Source organism: Arachis ipaensis, chromosome B6, assembly GCF_059453495.1.
Source record: "Arachis ipaensis isolate K30076 ecotype BB chromosome B6, ASM5945349v1, whole genome shotgun sequence".
NCBI lineage: Eukaryota > Viridiplantae > Streptophyta > Magnoliopsida > Fabales > Fabaceae > Arachis > Arachis ipaensis.
The window spans coordinates 39,452,661-39,471,173 of record NC_142441.1 but is presented as its reverse complement, the minus strand read 5'-3'; the positions used below and the strand labels follow the sequence as shown (position 1 = coordinate 39,471,173).

The following is an 18,513-nucleotide window of genomic DNA, read 5'->3' as shown; positions in this document are numbered from 1 at the left end:
CCTGTGTGACGTAGCCGAGCAACACTATCTTGTCAATCATATGGTGGGGGCATGCTTCCAAAAGGTTGTTGAAGCGCTCCCAGTATTCGTAGAGAGTCTCGGACTTGTCCTGAACAATCATGGACATGTCTTTCCTCAGTTTATCAGTAACTTCAGCTGGAAAGAATTTTTTCAAAAATTCCCTTCTAAGCGTATCCCAGTCAGAAACAGTTACTGCGAGTTGAGTGTAGTACCACTCTCTCGCCTTTCCCTCAAGAGAGAATGGGAAAGCTTTTAACAAAATAGAAGTTTCATCTGCACCATCACGCTTGACAGTAGAACAGGCTGCTTGGAATTCTCTAAGGTGCTTGATAGGCTCTTGAGCAGGTAAGCCATGAAACTTAGGCATCAAGTTGAGCAGTGCAGTTTTTATTTCAAAATCTGTAGCCACTGCTGGGTGATGCGCTTGAAACGGTTGTATTGTAAAATCGGGGGCTCCAACCTCCTGGATAGTAATTCTCCTAGGTGCTGCCATGTCACTTGCACGTAAATCAACCGAATCAGCAGAAAGGGAGCTTGCTTCTTCCTCAAGTGACGCTTCAGATTTGTCCTCAGAGAGGACTAACCGACGCCGAGCTTGCCTTATTCGTGAGATAATTCTTTCAATCTCAGGATCAAATACTGGCAAGCTTGGATCAGGAAGTGAACACGTCATTTAACAAAAGAAACATGCAGCTCATATAGCAAGATAAAATAAAATGCAAATAAATAAATTCCAATCAATAACTTAGCACTCTATTACAACTCCTCGACAACGGCGCCAAAAATTGACGTGGCAGAAATTGGCGAGTTAAGAAATTATTATAAGAGATACGTTGCAAGTACAGTTCTTAACCAACCGAAAATCCGTTTATCAATTTAGAAGGGTTGTCACAAAATTAGAATTAAAATACTGGGAGTATGAGTCCCAGGTCATCTCCCAACGAGTTGCAAAAAGATGTGCTATTTTATTAATCAGATATTTTCAAAAATGGTTTGAGTTGATAAATAGGAAATTAAATTAGAGAATTTATGTAATTTTAAATAAAAACCTTGACCGGGAGTAGATTAGTTGGAAGCCCTATTCTTGTTGGAGTACTCTCAAGATTAATTGATGATTGAAGGTTGTTCTGCTTAGTTATCCCTTACCAGGTAGAGGAAAGTCAAGCAAGTTGGAAAGCTATTTCTATTCACAAGTTTCAATCCTCTCCCTTGGAAAGGATTAGTGTCAGTGACTAGAGGACAATCCAACAATAAACCCAATTACAATTTTTCTCTTGAGCATTCCAACTCAAGGTCCTCCTTTCAATAAACTCCCAATCAAGTTATGGAACTACTCACTCATTGTGAATGTAAACTTCACAAAATAATAAAGAGAAATAAAGAAAGACATGATAGATAATAATCAAAAAGATCAATTAAAAATAAAAATAGTTTTTGTATTAATAAATTCTAAAAATAATCCAATAGTAATTCTGAATAAATTAAGGACATGGAAGAGTAAGAGACAAGTAAGGAAACAAACTAGAGTAATGAAGTCTTAGTGGAGGTAATAACTCTTCTCAATATCCCAATCCAAAAAGCAATAAAAACGAAATCCTAAGAACTATCAATGTGTAGAGAGAAAACCTAGAGGAGAGGTAAAATCAGATCTGAAAACTAAAATTATTGTTGAATAAATGTTGTTCTCTAGTCTCTGCATGTTTCCTAGCTCTAATCTACTTTTCTGGGCTAAAAACTGGGTCAAAACAGGGCCCAAAATTGCCCCCAGCGAATTCTGCAGATTGCGCACGTCACGCGATCGCGTCATCCAGGCGTTCGTGTCATCCAGCGTTTTGCCTTGCCATGCGTGCGTGTCGTCCATGCCTTCGCGTCACTTGTGCAGTTTCCAATCCGCGCGGTCGCGTGAGCCATGCGTCCACGTCACTGCAATTTCCTCTATGTTGCGCGGTCACGTGAGCCATGCGTTCGCGTCACTTCTCGTTGGTCATCTCCTTAATTTCTTGCGTTCCTTCCATTTTTGCAAGCTTCCTTTCTAATCTCCAAGTCATTTATGCCCTATAAAGCCTGAAACACTTAACACATAGATCACGGCATCGAATGGAATAAAGGAGAATTAAATACAAAATTAAAAGTCTCTAGGAAGCAAGTTTTCACCCATGAAGTATTTTTAGGAAGGAATTATAAATGCATGCTAATCATATGAATAAGTAGGTAAAGATTTGATAAAACCGCACAATTAAGCACAATATAAACCATAAAATAATGGTTTATCACTGCCCCGAAGTTAGGCGACGCAGACGCGTGGATGACGCGCACGCGTCGCATCTGCAAAATTCAACCCACGCAAACGCGTGGACGACGCTTTCGTGTCACTTTCCCGCGACCTGTACGTACCAGAATATGCTGGGGGCGATTTCTGAGCTGTTTTTGACCCAGTTTTTGGCCCAGAAATCACATATTAGAGGTTATAAAGTGGGAGAATGCATCCATTCATTGGGGGGATTCCATTATTCACTTTTCATAATTTAGATGTAATTTTTAGAGAGAGAGGTTCTCTCCTCTCTCTTAGGATTTAGGATTAGGATTCCTCTTAAAGGATTTAGGATTTCTTATTATTTCAACTTACAATTTCTTTTGAGTTCCAGGTTCAATGTTCCTTTAATTTATGTTTCTCTTTTACTTTTATATACTCTAATGCTTTTATTTGTATTTGACTTATGTTGCCCAATTGGTTTATGAACCCTTCATGTTAGGATTTTCTTAATTAATATATTTCAGAATTATGATTGCTTTCCTTTATTTATATAAATAATTTAAATTTTTTCCTTTTGGCTTTGGTTGATTAATTGGTAACTCTTGAGTTGTCAAACTCATCGTGATTGATAATTGATATCTTTGCTGATTGATTTAGATTCCTATAACTCTAGTCTTTTCTCAGGAGTTGACTAGGACTTTAGGTGTTAAATTGATTTATCCACTTGACTTACCTTCATAGTTAGAGGTTGACTTAGTGTAAGCAAAAATATAATTCTCATCATTATCGATAAGGGTAACTAGGATAGGACTTCCAAATTTTCATATCTTGCCAAGAGTTCTATTAGTTATTAATTTATTAATTCCTGCAATTTATTTCCCTTGTTCAAACCTTTTAAAACCCAAAAACACTATTTTTCATAACTAATAACAAGAACACCTCCCTGCAGTTCCTTGAGAAGACAACCCGAGGTTTGAATACTTCGGTTTATTAATTTTATTGGGTTTTGTTACTTGTGACAACCAAACTTTTGTAAGAAAGGAATTCTTGTCGGTCTAGAAGCTATATTTACAACACGAATTTATTTGTGAAAATTCTAGATCACGCGAGAGTTCCGTTCTTTCAGGAAACAATGAAACTTATCCAGTAATCATCAATTTAACCCTGAGTAAGGAACAAGAGGAGGAGCTCATTAAGGTGCTGAAACAACACAAGGATGCCATTGGGTGGACCCTCTCTGACTTGAAGGGAATAAGCCCTTCAATGTGCATGCATAAGATCCTTTTTTAGGAGGATGACAAGCCATCAATCCAGCCACAAAGAAGATTGAACCCATCAATGAAGGAAGTGGTGCAAAAGGAAGTGCTAAAGCTATGGCAAGCAGGGGTAATTTATCCCATCTTAGATATTCCTTGGGTGAGCCCTATTCAAGTAGTTCCCAAGAAGGGGGGATCATAGTTGTGCCAAATGAAAGGAATGAGCTGATACTAACAAGAACAATCACCGGATGACGCATGTGTATAGACTACAGAAAACTTAATGTAGCCACAAGGAAATATCACTTCCCTCTACCCTTCATGGATCAAATGTTAGAAAGGCTTGTTGGGCATGAGTACTATTGCTTCTTGGATGGATATTCAGGTTACAACCAAATTGTAGTGGATCCTCAGGACCAAGAAAAGACATCTTTCACTTACCCTTATGGTGTTTTTGCATACAGACGTATGCCCTTTGGTTTGTGCAATGCACCTGCTACATTCCAAAGATTCATGTTGTCCATTTTTCTGATATGATTGAAAAATTTATTGAGATTTTCATGGATGATTTCTCAGTGTTTGGTGATTCCTTCCCTAATTGCTTATACCATCTTGCCTTCGTGCTCAAGAAATGCCAAGAGACTAACCTGATTTTGAACTGGAAAAAGTGTCATTTTATAGTTATCGAAGGGATAGTCCTTGGCCACAAAATCTCTAAAGAAGGCATAGAGGTAGATAGAGCTAAGGTGGAAGTGATTGAAAAATTACCTCCACCTTGCAATGTCAAAGCAGTTAGGAGCTTTTTGGGACATGCTGGCTTCTATAGAAGGTTCATTAGAGACTTCTCAAAAATTGCTAAACCGTTAAGTAACTTACTTGTCTCTAATGTACCCTTCATATTTAATAGAGAATGCATGAAAGGTTTTGAGGAGCTTAAAAGTAAGCTCTCCTCTGCACCTATTATAGCACTACTAAGCTGGGAATTGCCCTTTGAATTGATGTGTGATGCATCAGATTTTGCCATTAGTACTGTATTAGGACAGAGGAGAGATAAGCTAGTGCATGTCATATATTATACCAGCAAGTTCCTTAATGAAGCCCAAAAGAACTACACCACCACAGAAAAAGAACTCCTTGCTATAGTCTTTGCTTTTCACAAATTCAGGTCTTACCTCATTAGCTCTAAAGTAGTTGTTTTTACTGACCATACAGCACTCAAATACTTGCTAACTAAGCAAGAGTCCAAGCCGAGATTGATCAGATGGATCCTATTACTCCAGGAGTTCAACATTGAAATTAAGGACAGAAGTGGAGCAGAAAATAAGGTGGCAGACCACCTATCAAGGATCCCACATATGGACAACGGAGCTCACAGCCCTGGGGTAAATAAAAGCTTCCCAGGTGAGCAATTGTTGGTGCTTCAAGAGGCTCCATGGTTCGCAGACATAGCCAACTTCAAGGCCATTGGAGAGCTACCTTCCAACATCAACAAGCACTTAAGAAGGAAGCTCATCAATAATGCCAAGCATTTCATATGGGATAAACCATACCTTTTCAAGAGGTGTGCTGATGGAATATTAAGAAGATGCATTTCTTATGAGGAAGGACAAGAGGTCCTTTGGCATTGTAGAGAATTTATCGTTGATCTAGAATTTCAAAATATAAAATTCTATCGTTGAAAGTATAGTCTAGACCAACAATTAATTTCCAAATCAAATGTTAAATTCAAATCAAAACAAATATAAACCGAGAGTCTTTAGCTCCCGAGTCATTTTCCCTAGGAGTTGCAATGAAATGTACAATTATTGGCTATGAAGGAGAGAGCATGGGGGATTGGGAAATGAAACCAAGAGAGCAAGAAATGTAAATAGTAAGAAAGTAAAGGAACATGCAAGGAATGCAAATGGAAACTCTTGGCAAGAAGTGGATAATCTATGCTTCCTATCCTAGTTGTGGACCACAAACATGGCAATTGTGTGGAAGCAATACAAACTAGTCAATCCTCCTTGAGAATTAGTCAAAAGGTGTAATTGATCTCAATCCATAAGTCCTAGTCAACTCACTAATTACTTAGTGAAAGACTAGCGTCAATAGAAACCAAATCAATTAACCATTCTCACACAATGCGAAATGGACATCCACAACTCAATTCCACCAAACATCCAATTTCTCAACCAAGAGTGTGAAAATTAAACATGCAAGAAATTAAACATCAGAGCAAATAAAAGTCAACGCAATAAAAGTCAAAGAAATTAAATCCAAGTAAAGGAAACTTAAAATGCAAGAAACCTCTTGGCAAGTAATTGAAGGCTAAGGCTACCTATCCTAGTCATTGACCACAAACATATGATGATTATGAAGAGTTAATCCTACTTAATCAACCTTACATCGAAGATAAGTCAAATAGGCATAGTTAATTCCAATCCCTAAGTCCCATGTCAACACTAAGGGGTCACATAGAGTCAAGGGAAACCAAATCAACTAACTACTCTAATATATCAAACAAAAATGGACATCAATGACTCAAGGATCACCAAAGTCAACAATTTCAAGCCAAGAGTGAAGAAAAACTAAGTAAAAACTAAGCCAGACATTTTATCAAACACTTGGTGTGCATGAAAATAAAATAATATTAAATTATATTAAAATAAATTCTAAAACTACCAAAGCAAGGAAATGACAATGACAACTCAAGAAAGTAATAAATGACATGGAAATATAAATTTGCATTAATTGGAATTAAAATAACAAAAGTGTTCATAACATGAAAATCAACATAAAAGAGAAAATAACGAAAGAGATGACGATAAATACAAGAAAGCATAGAAACATAAATGAACCTACACTAAAACAAGAATTAAATGCTGAAATTAAAGGAAATTAAACTAAGAAAACCCAAATTCTAAAGAGAGGGGGGAGCTTCTCTCTCTAGAAACTAAGAGAAAACATTATAAAAGCTAAACCTAATTGCCCCCCCTTCATCCTTCTTCAATTTGGCCTTAAATAGCTTCAAAAAATGAGTTAAAATGGGTTTTGGGGGCCTAAAAATCGTTGCCAGTGAATTGCAATTAATGAGGTCACGTGCAGGGACCTGTGCGGACGCACAGATGTGTGCGTCCGCACACATGCTGAATCTTGACTTGTGTGTACGCACACTTAGACTTATGTCCACTATGGCAAATTGCATATCATTTTGAAGCCCTGGACGTTAGCTTTCCAATGCCGCTGAAACCGCCTCATTTGAACCTCTGTAGCTCAAGTTATGACCATTTTAGTACAGAGAGGTCAGTGTTGACAGATTTCCAAATCCTTTATTTCTTGAATTCTTCCCTTTTGCATGCTCTTTTCATCACTTCTTCAACTCATTCTTGCCTTGGAAACCTAAAAATCACTTAACAAATATATCAAGGTACCAAATGGGATTAAAGTGAATAAAATTGACTAAATTAATCACAAAAGAGCATGTTTTTACTTTCACGCACAATTTAGGAAGAAATATCAAAAGCATGCTATTTAGGTGAATAAATGTGGTTTATGTGATGAAATTCACTCAAATCAAACCAAAATATATCGTAAAATATGGATTCATCAATTCTCCTACACTTAACCCAAGCATGTCCTCATGCTAAACCAACCAAAGGAGATGAATGAAGGGGGTAATTATTAATGCAACTACTTACATGCATGTAACTATGCTAAATGCTATCTGTATATATCTACACTATGATTCCTATTGAGTTTGGCAAAAACAAACAAAAGAATCTCAATCAATCCAAAGTAGGAACTTAGGGCCAAGATAAGGAAAATATAGCAATATGATCAATGTCCAAAGATTGATTTGAAATTTTCAAAATTAAGTTTAACAACTTGCAAAAAGATACAAAATAAGCAATAGAAACATAGAATTGAGCAATTGAAACCCTCACCAGATGTGTTTACACTCTAATCGCTCAGTGTGTAGGGTTTAATCACTCAATCCTCCTTTAATCATGTTTCTCAAAGATTTGCAAGCCATCTAACAATCAACTAATACTTGATGAATGAATGCAAATATCATGAGGACTTTTGTGGGTTGTAATGGGGCTTAGGTATTAATATGGTTAAGTGGGCTATTAGATTGGATCTTTGATTAGCTCAAGCATCCCACCTAATCCTATATATCATCCTATATACATAACAAAACAATCCTAGCTACCCATTTATCCCTTTCTCACATTCACTCATGCATGCTTCTTTTCAATTCAACCACATATGCATCTCTTATTTTCATTCTTATTATCTTTTCTTTTCTTTTTCTTTCTTTCTTTCTTTTTTTTTTCTTATTATCAAAAAAAAGAGATGCATATGTTTTAACCAATAGATGCATGAGTAGTTACCCATTTTGCCATATTTTCAATGAACACCCAAAGCTAACTAACTACCAATGTTTTCCACAAATTCCCCCCACACTTGATTAACAAACACACTCAAACCCAAGCTAATCAAAGATACAATCAATGGACATAATGGTTTTTCACTTAGGGTGAATGATGTGCTTATAATGAGAACAAAGGGGAATTAAAGGCTCAAAAAGTGATTTACAACGATAGATACAAGGGTTTGCCATATGGGTTAGTGAGCTATACAAAGATGGCCTCAATCATACTAAATACAGTCCAAAACAACAAATATAAGACATATAAACTAAAGCAAATCTAAGATCACAATCATAAAAGGAGTTTATCACACAAGAACAAAAAATTGTGGCTGAAAATGTGCAACCACACAATTAAAGCTCAAATCTCACTTGGTATTTGTTCAAGCTCTTTTCTATGTTCCATAAAAAGATATTTCAAGCAAGTTCAAAAACAAGTTTCAAATCTAATCAATGGAATGCCCTAAAAAGGGGTTTCTTGAAAATTCTTTGTTGTTTTACCAAAACTTATTTGCTATATGTATGTATGTATGTATGTTGTGATGGATGCAATTTCAAAATCTTTCCTAGTTCTATTCCTAATTTTCAACAAGCAAAAATTAACATGAACAATTAGGACAAAATTGAACTAGGTGTTATACTATTCACGTCATCCAGTCACAATTTCTATCTATAAAATATATACTAAGAAAAAGATGCAAAACGCAATAGATATAAACTATGAATAGTCTAAGACATATATACTAGAAGGAAATGCAATGCAACAGTCAAAAACACTCCAAATATATACAAGAAACCTACTAAAAGAAATAAAAATAAAGTGCAAGGTGTTTGGAAAAAGAAAGTTTACACCCCAAAATGGCAAATCCTCCCCCACACTTAAGCGTTGCACGGCCCTTCGTGCACAAACAAAATCCGGGGAGAATATCTCTCAAGAGCTCTACCTTCAGTTGGCGGATGCGGTGGCTTGGGTTGTGTGGAGATTGCCGAGTCCATGTATGCTCGGCATCTCCCTCCTCAGTATCCTCATCCTCTCCCGACTCCTTGCCTTTATGTCTCATCCTCAAAAAGAAGAGCAAAGTATAGTTAGGACTCATAGGGCAAGTAGCACAAAAAGGTAAAGGAGAGAGTAAATAAGCATCTAATTGAGGAATTTTGCATAGTGGTATGGAATACATACAACGGCCGGCTAACGTGGCATCCACACAATGAAAAAGTAAGCATGAGTTCCTCAACTAAATGGCCTAAGAAGCAAGCAATAAATGAGCATCAATCAAACACAAGCAAACTTAGGAAATTGCAACAAGAGTGAATTGAATTAAGAATATTGGATATTGATATTGTGCAAGTTAAAGCTCAAGATTGATGTAAAATAGTACAATAAATAATAACCAATCCATTAATGAAAAGGAACTACTTATTCATCCTTAGGAAAAATCAAATAATCACATGGTTAAGGTGTTTGTTACAAAAAGTGACAAGTCTTGATAAGAATCAAGTCAAGTCAACTCAAACAAATGCAAAGCATTAACAAGGAATAAGGACCTTGTGATGTGATTATATTGACGCGAAAACCATGATGAACAAGCAATTCAATTCAATTCACTAAATTTCATGTGCACTCATAAAAGTTTCACCTAACATGCAACAAAATATAAATGTGCAAATCTAATTAGGTGATAGTGGTTGAAGGCAAAGTATAAGTGCATTGATGAAATTCAATCAATAAGCAACCCAATCAATATTAAGCAAACACTTGCAACTTATTGAATTAACAAACAACTAAGAAAAACTAGTATAATCACTAAAGTAGAAATAAAATGCAAAGAAAACAAAGTAAATCAAGTAGAGAAGAGGGTAAAAGTAAGAGAAGAGAGGGGTGGAAGAAGAGAAGAAGAGAAGAAGTAGAGAGAAGAGAAGAAAAGAAGTAAAATGTGAGAAAACAGGGGTGTGCGTACGCACAGGTGACGAATGGATTCTTTGCTGGTAAAGAATTCACAATAAATTCCCGTTGCTAGTATAGTTCTAAACCAACAAAGAATCCTTTAGTACAAAAATTTGGTTGTCACAAGTAACAAACCGCTAATAAAATTGATAACCGAAGTATTTAAACCTCGGGTCGTCTCTCAAAGAATTACAGGGAGGTATGCTTATGATTGGTTATGGAAAAGTATACTTTTTGGGGTTTTTGAATAAGGAACAAGAAAAGTAAATTGCAAGAAAATAAATTAATAATTAAAAAACTCTTGGCAAGGTATGAGAATTAGACGTCCTATCCTAGTTATCCTTATCAATTGTGATGAGAATTGTTCATTGCTCCCACTTAGTTAACCCTTACTAAATAAAGGAAAGTCAAGTGGACTAATCAATTTGATTCCTCAAGTCCTAGTCAACTCCTAAGGAAAAACTAGTTTTAGAGGGATCCAAATCAACCAGCAACTGTCAATTATCAATCAACAAGGAGTTTGATAACTCAAGAGTCTCTAATTACTCAACCAAAGCTAAGAATGTAAAAAGCTAAATTAAAATAATAAATATGAAATACCTCAAATTGCATTAAATAAAGAAATCAAATCTAACATGGAGAGTTCATAAAGTCAATTGGAAAGATAAATAAACTAGAATGCTAAGACAATTAAAAGTAGAAGAGAAACTAAATTGAAGGAACATTGAACCTGGAATTTGGGAAGAAATAAACCTAAAACTAAGAGAAATCCTAAAACCTAGAGAGAGGAGAGATCCTCTCTCTCTAGAAACTACAACTAAAACCTAAATTATGAATGAATGTTGTGTGTTGAGTCTCTGCTTGTCCCCTGGCTTTAGTCTGTGTTTCTGGACCGACAACTAGGTCTAAACTCAGCCCAAAATCGCCCCCAGCATTTTCTGTGATTTCTGCACATGGCGCATGTCACGCGTACGCGTCATTCACGCGTACGCGTCGATTGACAAAAATTCTGGTCACGCGTACGCGTCAGTCACGTGTTCGCGTCGCTTGTCTTCTGCGCTAGTCACGCGTACACGTCAGGTACGCGCACGCGTCGTCGTGCAAACTCCAGTTCACGCGTACGCATTAGGTACGCACACATGTCGATTCCCGCTAGTTGTCTCCTTTATTTTTTGTGTTCCTTCCATTTTTGCAAGCTTCCTTTCTATCCTTTAAGCCATTCCTGCCCCCATAAAGCCTGAAAACACTTAACGCACAGATCACAGCATCGAATGGTAAAAAGGAGAATTAAAATATACAATTTAAAGGCTTAGGAAGCAAGTTTTCAACCATAGAACAAAATTCGGAAGGAATTGTAAAATCATGCAAATCATATGAATAAGTGAGTAAAGAGTTGATAAAAACCACTCAAATTAGCTCAAGATAAACCACAAAATATTGGGTTATCAATCTCCCCACACTTAAATATTAGCATGTTCTCATGCTAAGCTCAAGGAGATAGAAAGAATGAATAGAGACAACAAGACTCATGCAATGCAATGTAACCTATACATATGAATGCAACTATGTGATGAAATGTCTATACCTACTTGGTTAAAGAAATGAACAAGTTCTCCAAGACAAATAAAATTCAGATTCCACTAACTCAAATCACACAATAAAAGATAAGTAAACTTGTGAGAAGATAGCTCATGAGAGCTAGGAACATAGAGTCAAGCATTGAACCCTCACTGGAAGTGTATACGCACTCTAATCACTCAAGTGTATAGGGTAATCCACTCTAGTCTCCTCTATTCATGTGTTAAAATTTGTTCTTCATCTAACCAATCAACAAATATTTAGTGCACACATGCAAACATCATGAGGTCTTTTTCAAGGTTGTAATGGGGCTTAGGTAAGGGTGAGGATACATGTATGGCCAAGTGAGCTAAGAATTGAATCCTTGATTAACCTAAGTTCTCACCTAACGCACATACATTCCCTATGCTTCTAAAATCATGCCTAACTACCCATAGTCTCACTTTTTGTTCTTTTCACCTACTCATGTATTTAAATGTTCTTCTATTTTATCTCACATGCATTGATCTTTTTATTGAACTTAACATTGGGGTGCTTTCATTCCCTTAAATTTAGATTTATTTTGAAAGCATTACAACATCAATGCATTTGGTTTTCATAATTTCACACGAGTAGCATTCAAATTCTTAATATTCATCAATTAAGCAATACACATTCTTATTAACCAGAGTTCCCATAGTTTTCCACACTTAATTTGACACACAATCCCTATCTTAAACTAGCCAAAGATTCAATTGGGGTAGTTCATTATTTTTTCGCTTAAGACTAGTGATGTGGTAACATAAAGAACAAAAGGGGATAGAGAAGGCTCAAAGTGGCGAATAAAGGTAATTAGAATGGTAGGCCATTTGGGATAGTGAGCTAATAACAAATGATGGCCTCAATCATACATATGCATGAATACATTAAACAATGGACATATAGAACGGAACAAACCATAGATTGCAATCATAGAGGAGAGAAAACACACAAGAATAAAAATAATGGTTAAATCATGTAACCATACAATTAGGCTTAAAATCTCACTGGGTTGTGTGTTCTAGCTCTAAACCATGTTCCAAGTTACAATCTTCATACAAGTTCAACATAGAATTTTAATTTGAATTAGTGAAATTTTCAAAAATAGGGTCTTGAAAAGAAACTTATTATTTTTCAACCGAGTAGAACATAGATGCAAACACTTATTATTATGCAATCTATCCTATCTAACAAAAGAAAAAAAATAATAACCTATTGGTGTTAAGAAAAAAAATAATTACCTCTGGGAGTCAGGTACTGACCGACCTCCCCACACTTAAAGCTTGGCACCGTCCTCGGTGCCATCAGTCAGGAACAAAGGGGGCCTGATAACAGCATCTCCACAGTCTTCACCTCTTTATGGGGTCTGCAGTCTGGCTAGTAGTGGCTGCTGGGGGTCTGATGTACTTTTCGTTGGGGACATACTGATCATCCCACAGAATCATGGCCTTGGTGCTCACAGTAGCGGTTAGTGAACCGCGTAGTGTCCCTTGCTGAAAAGGCGTTCTCGGTTTTATCGACCTTGATGATCCTCTTGACCCGCCTTGTGGATGGCTTGACTGATGTTGAGGATGGTTCCGCAGCCAGTGCTCTTTTCGTTCTTCTCCTCGCCGGTGGCTTGTTAGAGGCTTTCTCTGTACCTTTCCTGGTGGCCATCCTGAAAAGGGAGAAAAGAAAAGGGCATGAAATCAAATAGTTAGAACCGGAAGGAGGAAAATACAAGTGAAATCAATGCCAAGGTAAAGAAGAATATTGTAAAAACATGGTCGCGACTCCATGTAATTAGGACATCAATGGAAATATAGCATGATATATTAAGGCAATTAGATGCAAGGTGTTTATCAGTATGCCGACAAGGGCATGAGTAGCATAGATCAAGCATTAATAGCTCAATTTGATTATCAAATGTAACAAACTAACAACTACATTTGTGTTGACAATTATATTTAATCAATAAAAGATTGCAAGATTTTTGTGAAAAACAGGCAGTAGTGTAGAAGAATAGCATAATTAAGAATTCACAATGCCATACGGACTTTTTACAAACACTTGGATGCATGTAAAATTTGTTAGAGAAAGTAAGAACTCCAAATATGCATGCAACCCAAAAATTAATATTAATTGTCAAATCACTTCCTAATATATCCACAAGCTCAAGTATAATAATATAAGACCCAAATAAAGCTCCAACACCAACATAAAAATGCATGAAAAAGGAATGAAAAAGAAACCAAAAGGAATTAAGCTAAGATAAAATTGAGAAGAAAGAAAAATAATTAAATACAATAATTAAATGAAGAATAAGAGAGTAAAGGAGAGAGAAGAAAAAAAGAAACCTGATGAGAAAGATGAAAAAGGAAAGAAGAAAGTAATAGAAAGTAAGAAAGAATAAGGAAGAAGAAAGAAAGAAAAAGGAAGAAATAATTAGGATTGAAAAGAATTATGATGGGGGAGGAGATTTGAAATCAGGCTCTAAAGTGGATAAATTGTGCGTCGCATGCGACACGTACGCGTGCATCACGCGTACGCGTAGATCGCGCTATTTTCAGGGGACACGGACGCGTCTAGGACGCGTACACATGATAGTGGTTGGGCGATTGGCGCGAACGCAGCCTCGCGCATGCACAACTCTCTGTTTGATATGCACATGTGCCAAAATTATATACGACGCGTGCGCATCAGAGATGCACACGCGTGGATGGCCTTGGTGGGAAAACGACGCGTACGCGTGATAGGGCTTGTGCTCCCAGTACAGTTCCACCGCCACACCATCATAACTCTCTGGCCATACACCCATTTACACCAATTTTCAAAGTCATGCGTACGCGTGGGGGTCGCGTATGCATGGACTGGTGAAAACGCAAGCGACGCGTGCGCGTGATGGACGCGTACGCGTGGACTTGTTTGTGCGCAAGGCATGCCACCAGCACTACTCCTGCCCAACTCTCTATTAAATTTGTATTTTTCACGCACACAATATATGACGCGTACGCATCAGCAACGTTTGCGCGTCGTGTGCTCCTTGCTATAGTCTTTGCTTTTGACAAATTCAGGTCTTACCTCAATAGCTCTAAAATAGTTGTTTTTACTGACCATACAACACTCAAATACTTGCTAACTAAGCAAGAGTCCAAGCCGAGATTGATCAGATGGATCCTATTACTCCAGGAGTTCAACATTGAAATTAAGGACAGAAGTGGAGCAGAAAATAAGGTGGCAGACCACCTATCAATGATCCTACATATGGACAATGGAGCTCACAGCCCTGGTGTAAATAAAAGCTTTCCAGGTGAGCAATTGTTGGTACTTCAAGAGGCTCCATGGTTCGCAGACATAGACAACTTCAAGGCCATTGGAGAGCTACCTTCCAACATCAACAAGCACTTAAGAAGGAAGCTGATCAATAATGCCAAGCATTTCATATGGGATAAACCATACCTCTTCAAGAGGTGTGCTGATGGAATATTAAGAAGATGCATTTCTTATGAGGAAGGACAAGAGGTCCTTTGGCATTGTGATAAAGAGAATTTATCATGGATCTAAAATTTCAAAATATAAAATTCCATCGTTGAAAGTATAGTCTAGACCAACTATTAATTCCCAAATCAAATGTTAAATTCAAATAAAAAAATATAAACCGAGAGTGTTTAGCTCCCGGGTCATCTTCCTAGGAGTTGCAATGAAATGTACAATTATTGGCTATGAAGGAGAGAGCATGGGAGATTGGGAAATGAAAGCAAGAGAGCAAAAAATGTAAATAGCAAGAAAGTAAAGGAACATGCAAGAAATGCAAATGGCAACTCTTGGCAAGAAGTTGGTAATCTAGGCTTCCTATCCTAGTTTTGGACCACAAATATGGCAATTGTGTGGAAGCAATACAAACTAGTCAATCCTCCTTGAGAATTAGTCAAAAGGTGTAATTGATCTCAATCCATAAGTCCTAGGCAACTCACTAATTACTTAGTGAAAGACTAGCGTCAATGGAAACCAAATCAATTAACCATTCTCACACAATGCGGAATGGACATCCACAACTCAATTCCACCCAAACATCCAATTTCTCAACCAAGAGTGTGAAAATTAAACATGCAAGAAATTAAACATCAAAGCAAATAAAAGTCAACACAATAAAGTCAAAGCAATTAAATGCAAGTAAAGAAAACTTAAAATGCAAGAAACCTCATGGCAAGTAATTGAAGGCTAAGGCTACCTATCCTAGTTATTGACCACAAACATATGATGATTATGAAGAGTTAATCCCACTTAGTCAATCCTACATCGAAGATAAGTCAAATAGGCATAGTTAATTCCAATCCCTAAGTCCTATGTCAACACTAAGGGGTCACATAGAGACAAGGAAAACCAAATCAATTAACTACTCTAATATATCAAACAAGAATGGACATCAATGACTCAAGGATCACCAAAGTCAACAATTTCAAGCCAATAGTGAAGAAAAACTAAGTAAAAACTAAGCCAAGCATTTTATCAAACACTTGGTGTGCATGAAAATAAAATAATATTAAATTACATTAAAATAAATTCTAAAACTACCAAAGCAAGGAAATGACAATGACAACTTAAGAAAGCAATAAATGACATGAAAACATAAATTTGCATTAATTAGAATTAAAATAACAAAAGTGTTCATAATATGAAAATCAACATAAAAGAGAAAATAACAAAAGAGATGAAGAAGATAAAGACAAGAAAGCATAGAAACATAAATGAACCTACACTAAAACAAGAATTAAATGCTGAAATTAAAGGAAATTAAACTAAGAAACCCTAATTCTAGAGAGAGGGGGGAGCTTCTCTCTCTAGAAACTAAGAGAAAACATTATAAAAGCTAAACCTAATTGCTCTCCCCCCCCCCCCATCCTTTTTCAATTTGGCCTTAAATAGCTTAAAAAAATGAGTTGGAATGGGTTTTGGAGACCCAAAAATCGCTGCCAGTGAGTTGCAATTAATGAGGTCACGTGCAGGGACCTGTGCGGACGCACAGATGTGCGCGTCCGCACACATGTTGAATCCTGACTTGTGCGTACGCACAAGTACCTGTGCGTACGCACACTTAGACTTATGTCCACTATAGCAAATTGATATAATTTTGAAGCCCCAGATGTTAGCTTTCCAATGCCGCTAGAACCGCCTCATTTGGACCTTTGTAGCTCAAGTTATGACCATTTTAGTACAGAGAGGTCAGGGCTGGCAGCTTTCCAAATCCTTTATTTCTTGAATTCTTTCCTTTTGCATGCTCTTTTCCTCACTTCTTCAACTCATTCTTGCCTTGGAAATCTGAAAATCACTTAACAAATACATCAAGATACCAAATGGGATTAAAGTGAATAAAATTGACTAAATTAAGCACAAAAGAGCATGTTTTCACTTTCACGCACAATTTAGGAAGAAATATCAAAAGCATGCTATTTAGGTGAATAAATGTGGGTTTATGTGATGGAATCCACTCAAATCAAACCAAAATATATCGTAAAATATGGATTCATCACATTGCCATGGATCTACCTGTGGAGGGCACTTTAGTGGAGAAAGGACTGCAGCCAAGGTTTTGCAGTGTGGATTTTTCTGGCCTACCATCTTCAAAGATGCAAAGGAGTTTGTGACAAGATGTAATGAGTGTCAAAGAGCTAGCAGCCTACCCAAGAAGAATGAAATGCCACAGAATTTCATCGTGGAATTAGAGCTATTTGATGTATGGGGAATTGACTTTATGGGACTATGTATCCATGTTGGTAGAAGCTATAGCAACATCAACCAATGACAACAAAGTGGTGATCAACTTCTTGAGGAAAAACATATTTAGTAGGTTTGGGGTGCCAAGAGCTCTCATAAGTGATGGGGGAAGTCACCTTTGCAACACGCAACTAGAGACCATCCTCTTCAAATATGGTGTTAAGTATAAAGTAGCCACACCATACAACCCACAAACCAATGGTCAAGCAGAAATTTCAAACAGGGAGCTCAAGAGGATTCTTGAGAAGACTGCTGGGACCTCAAAGAAAGATTGGTCCAAGAAGTTAGATGATGCTTTATGGGCTTATAGAACAGCTTTTAAGACACCAATTGGCATGTCTTCATACCAATTGGTATACGAAAAAGCTTGTCATTTGCCTGTGGAGCTTGAGCATAGAGCATTTTGGGCTCTAAAGATGCTAAACTTTGACAATCAGGCTGCTGGTGAAAGAAGGTTGTTGCAGCTGAATGAATTGGATGAATTCAAAACTCAAACCTATGAAAATGCAAAGATTTATAAAGAGAAGACAAAGAAATGGCATGATCAAAGGCTGGTAAAAAGGGACTTTGCAGAAGAGCAAAGAGTTCTCCTTTATAACTCAAGACTCAAATTCTTCCTAGGGAAACTGAAATCAAGGTGGTCAGGACCTTTCACATTAACTAAGGTTTCACCTTATGGTCATGTGGAACTCATGGATGAAAAAGTACAGAGGACTTTCACTGTCAATGGCCATAGGCTTAAGCACTACTTAGGGGAATCGTTGGAGGAGCACAGGGTGAACTACAACCTCAGCTGAAGTGGAAGAACCATCAGGCTAGTGACGTTAAAGAAGCACTAGTTGGGAGACACCCCAACATCCTTATCCTTTCCTTTTACAGCTTTCTAGTCTTAGTGTTAATTGCTTAAATCTTTAGTTTGGTTAGTTCTTAGTTTATAACTTTTAATGTTAGTTTTTTTTTTTAGCTTGAAGAGTTCTTAGTTTCTCTGGGAATTTAATTGCAAATGCTTCATCATGAGTTAAACAACTTGCTAAGAAGCAAGTTTGGTGTGGCCACTGGTGCACGAATTGTGAATCACACTTTTCACAACTCGTACCACTAACCAGCAAGTGCACTGGGTCGTCCAAGTAATACCTTACGTGAGTAAGGGTCGAATCCCACGGAGATTGTTGGTTTGAAGCAATCTATGGTTATCTTGTAAATCTTAGTCAGGAAGTCAAATATGTTTATCAGTTGAATTGCGAATAACCAAGAGAGCATAAATTAAAGGTTA

At 37.0% G+C, this 18,513-nt stretch overlaps 1 protein-coding gene across 1 annotated transcript in view; it reads left to right on the top strand.

The window, feature by feature from the left end:
* LOC148555225 (uncharacterized) overlaps positions 1-18,037 on the top strand; it is a 41,539-nt gene extending 23,502 nt beyond the window's left edge. The window contains exon 3 of the mRNA XM_088490621.1: positions 17,244-18,037. Within this exon, the coding sequence (XP_088346747.1) occupies positions 17,244-18,037 (794 nt within the window). The remainder of the gene's footprint in view (positions 1-17,243) is intronic.
* Positions 18,038-18,513: the final 476 nt, after the last annotated feature.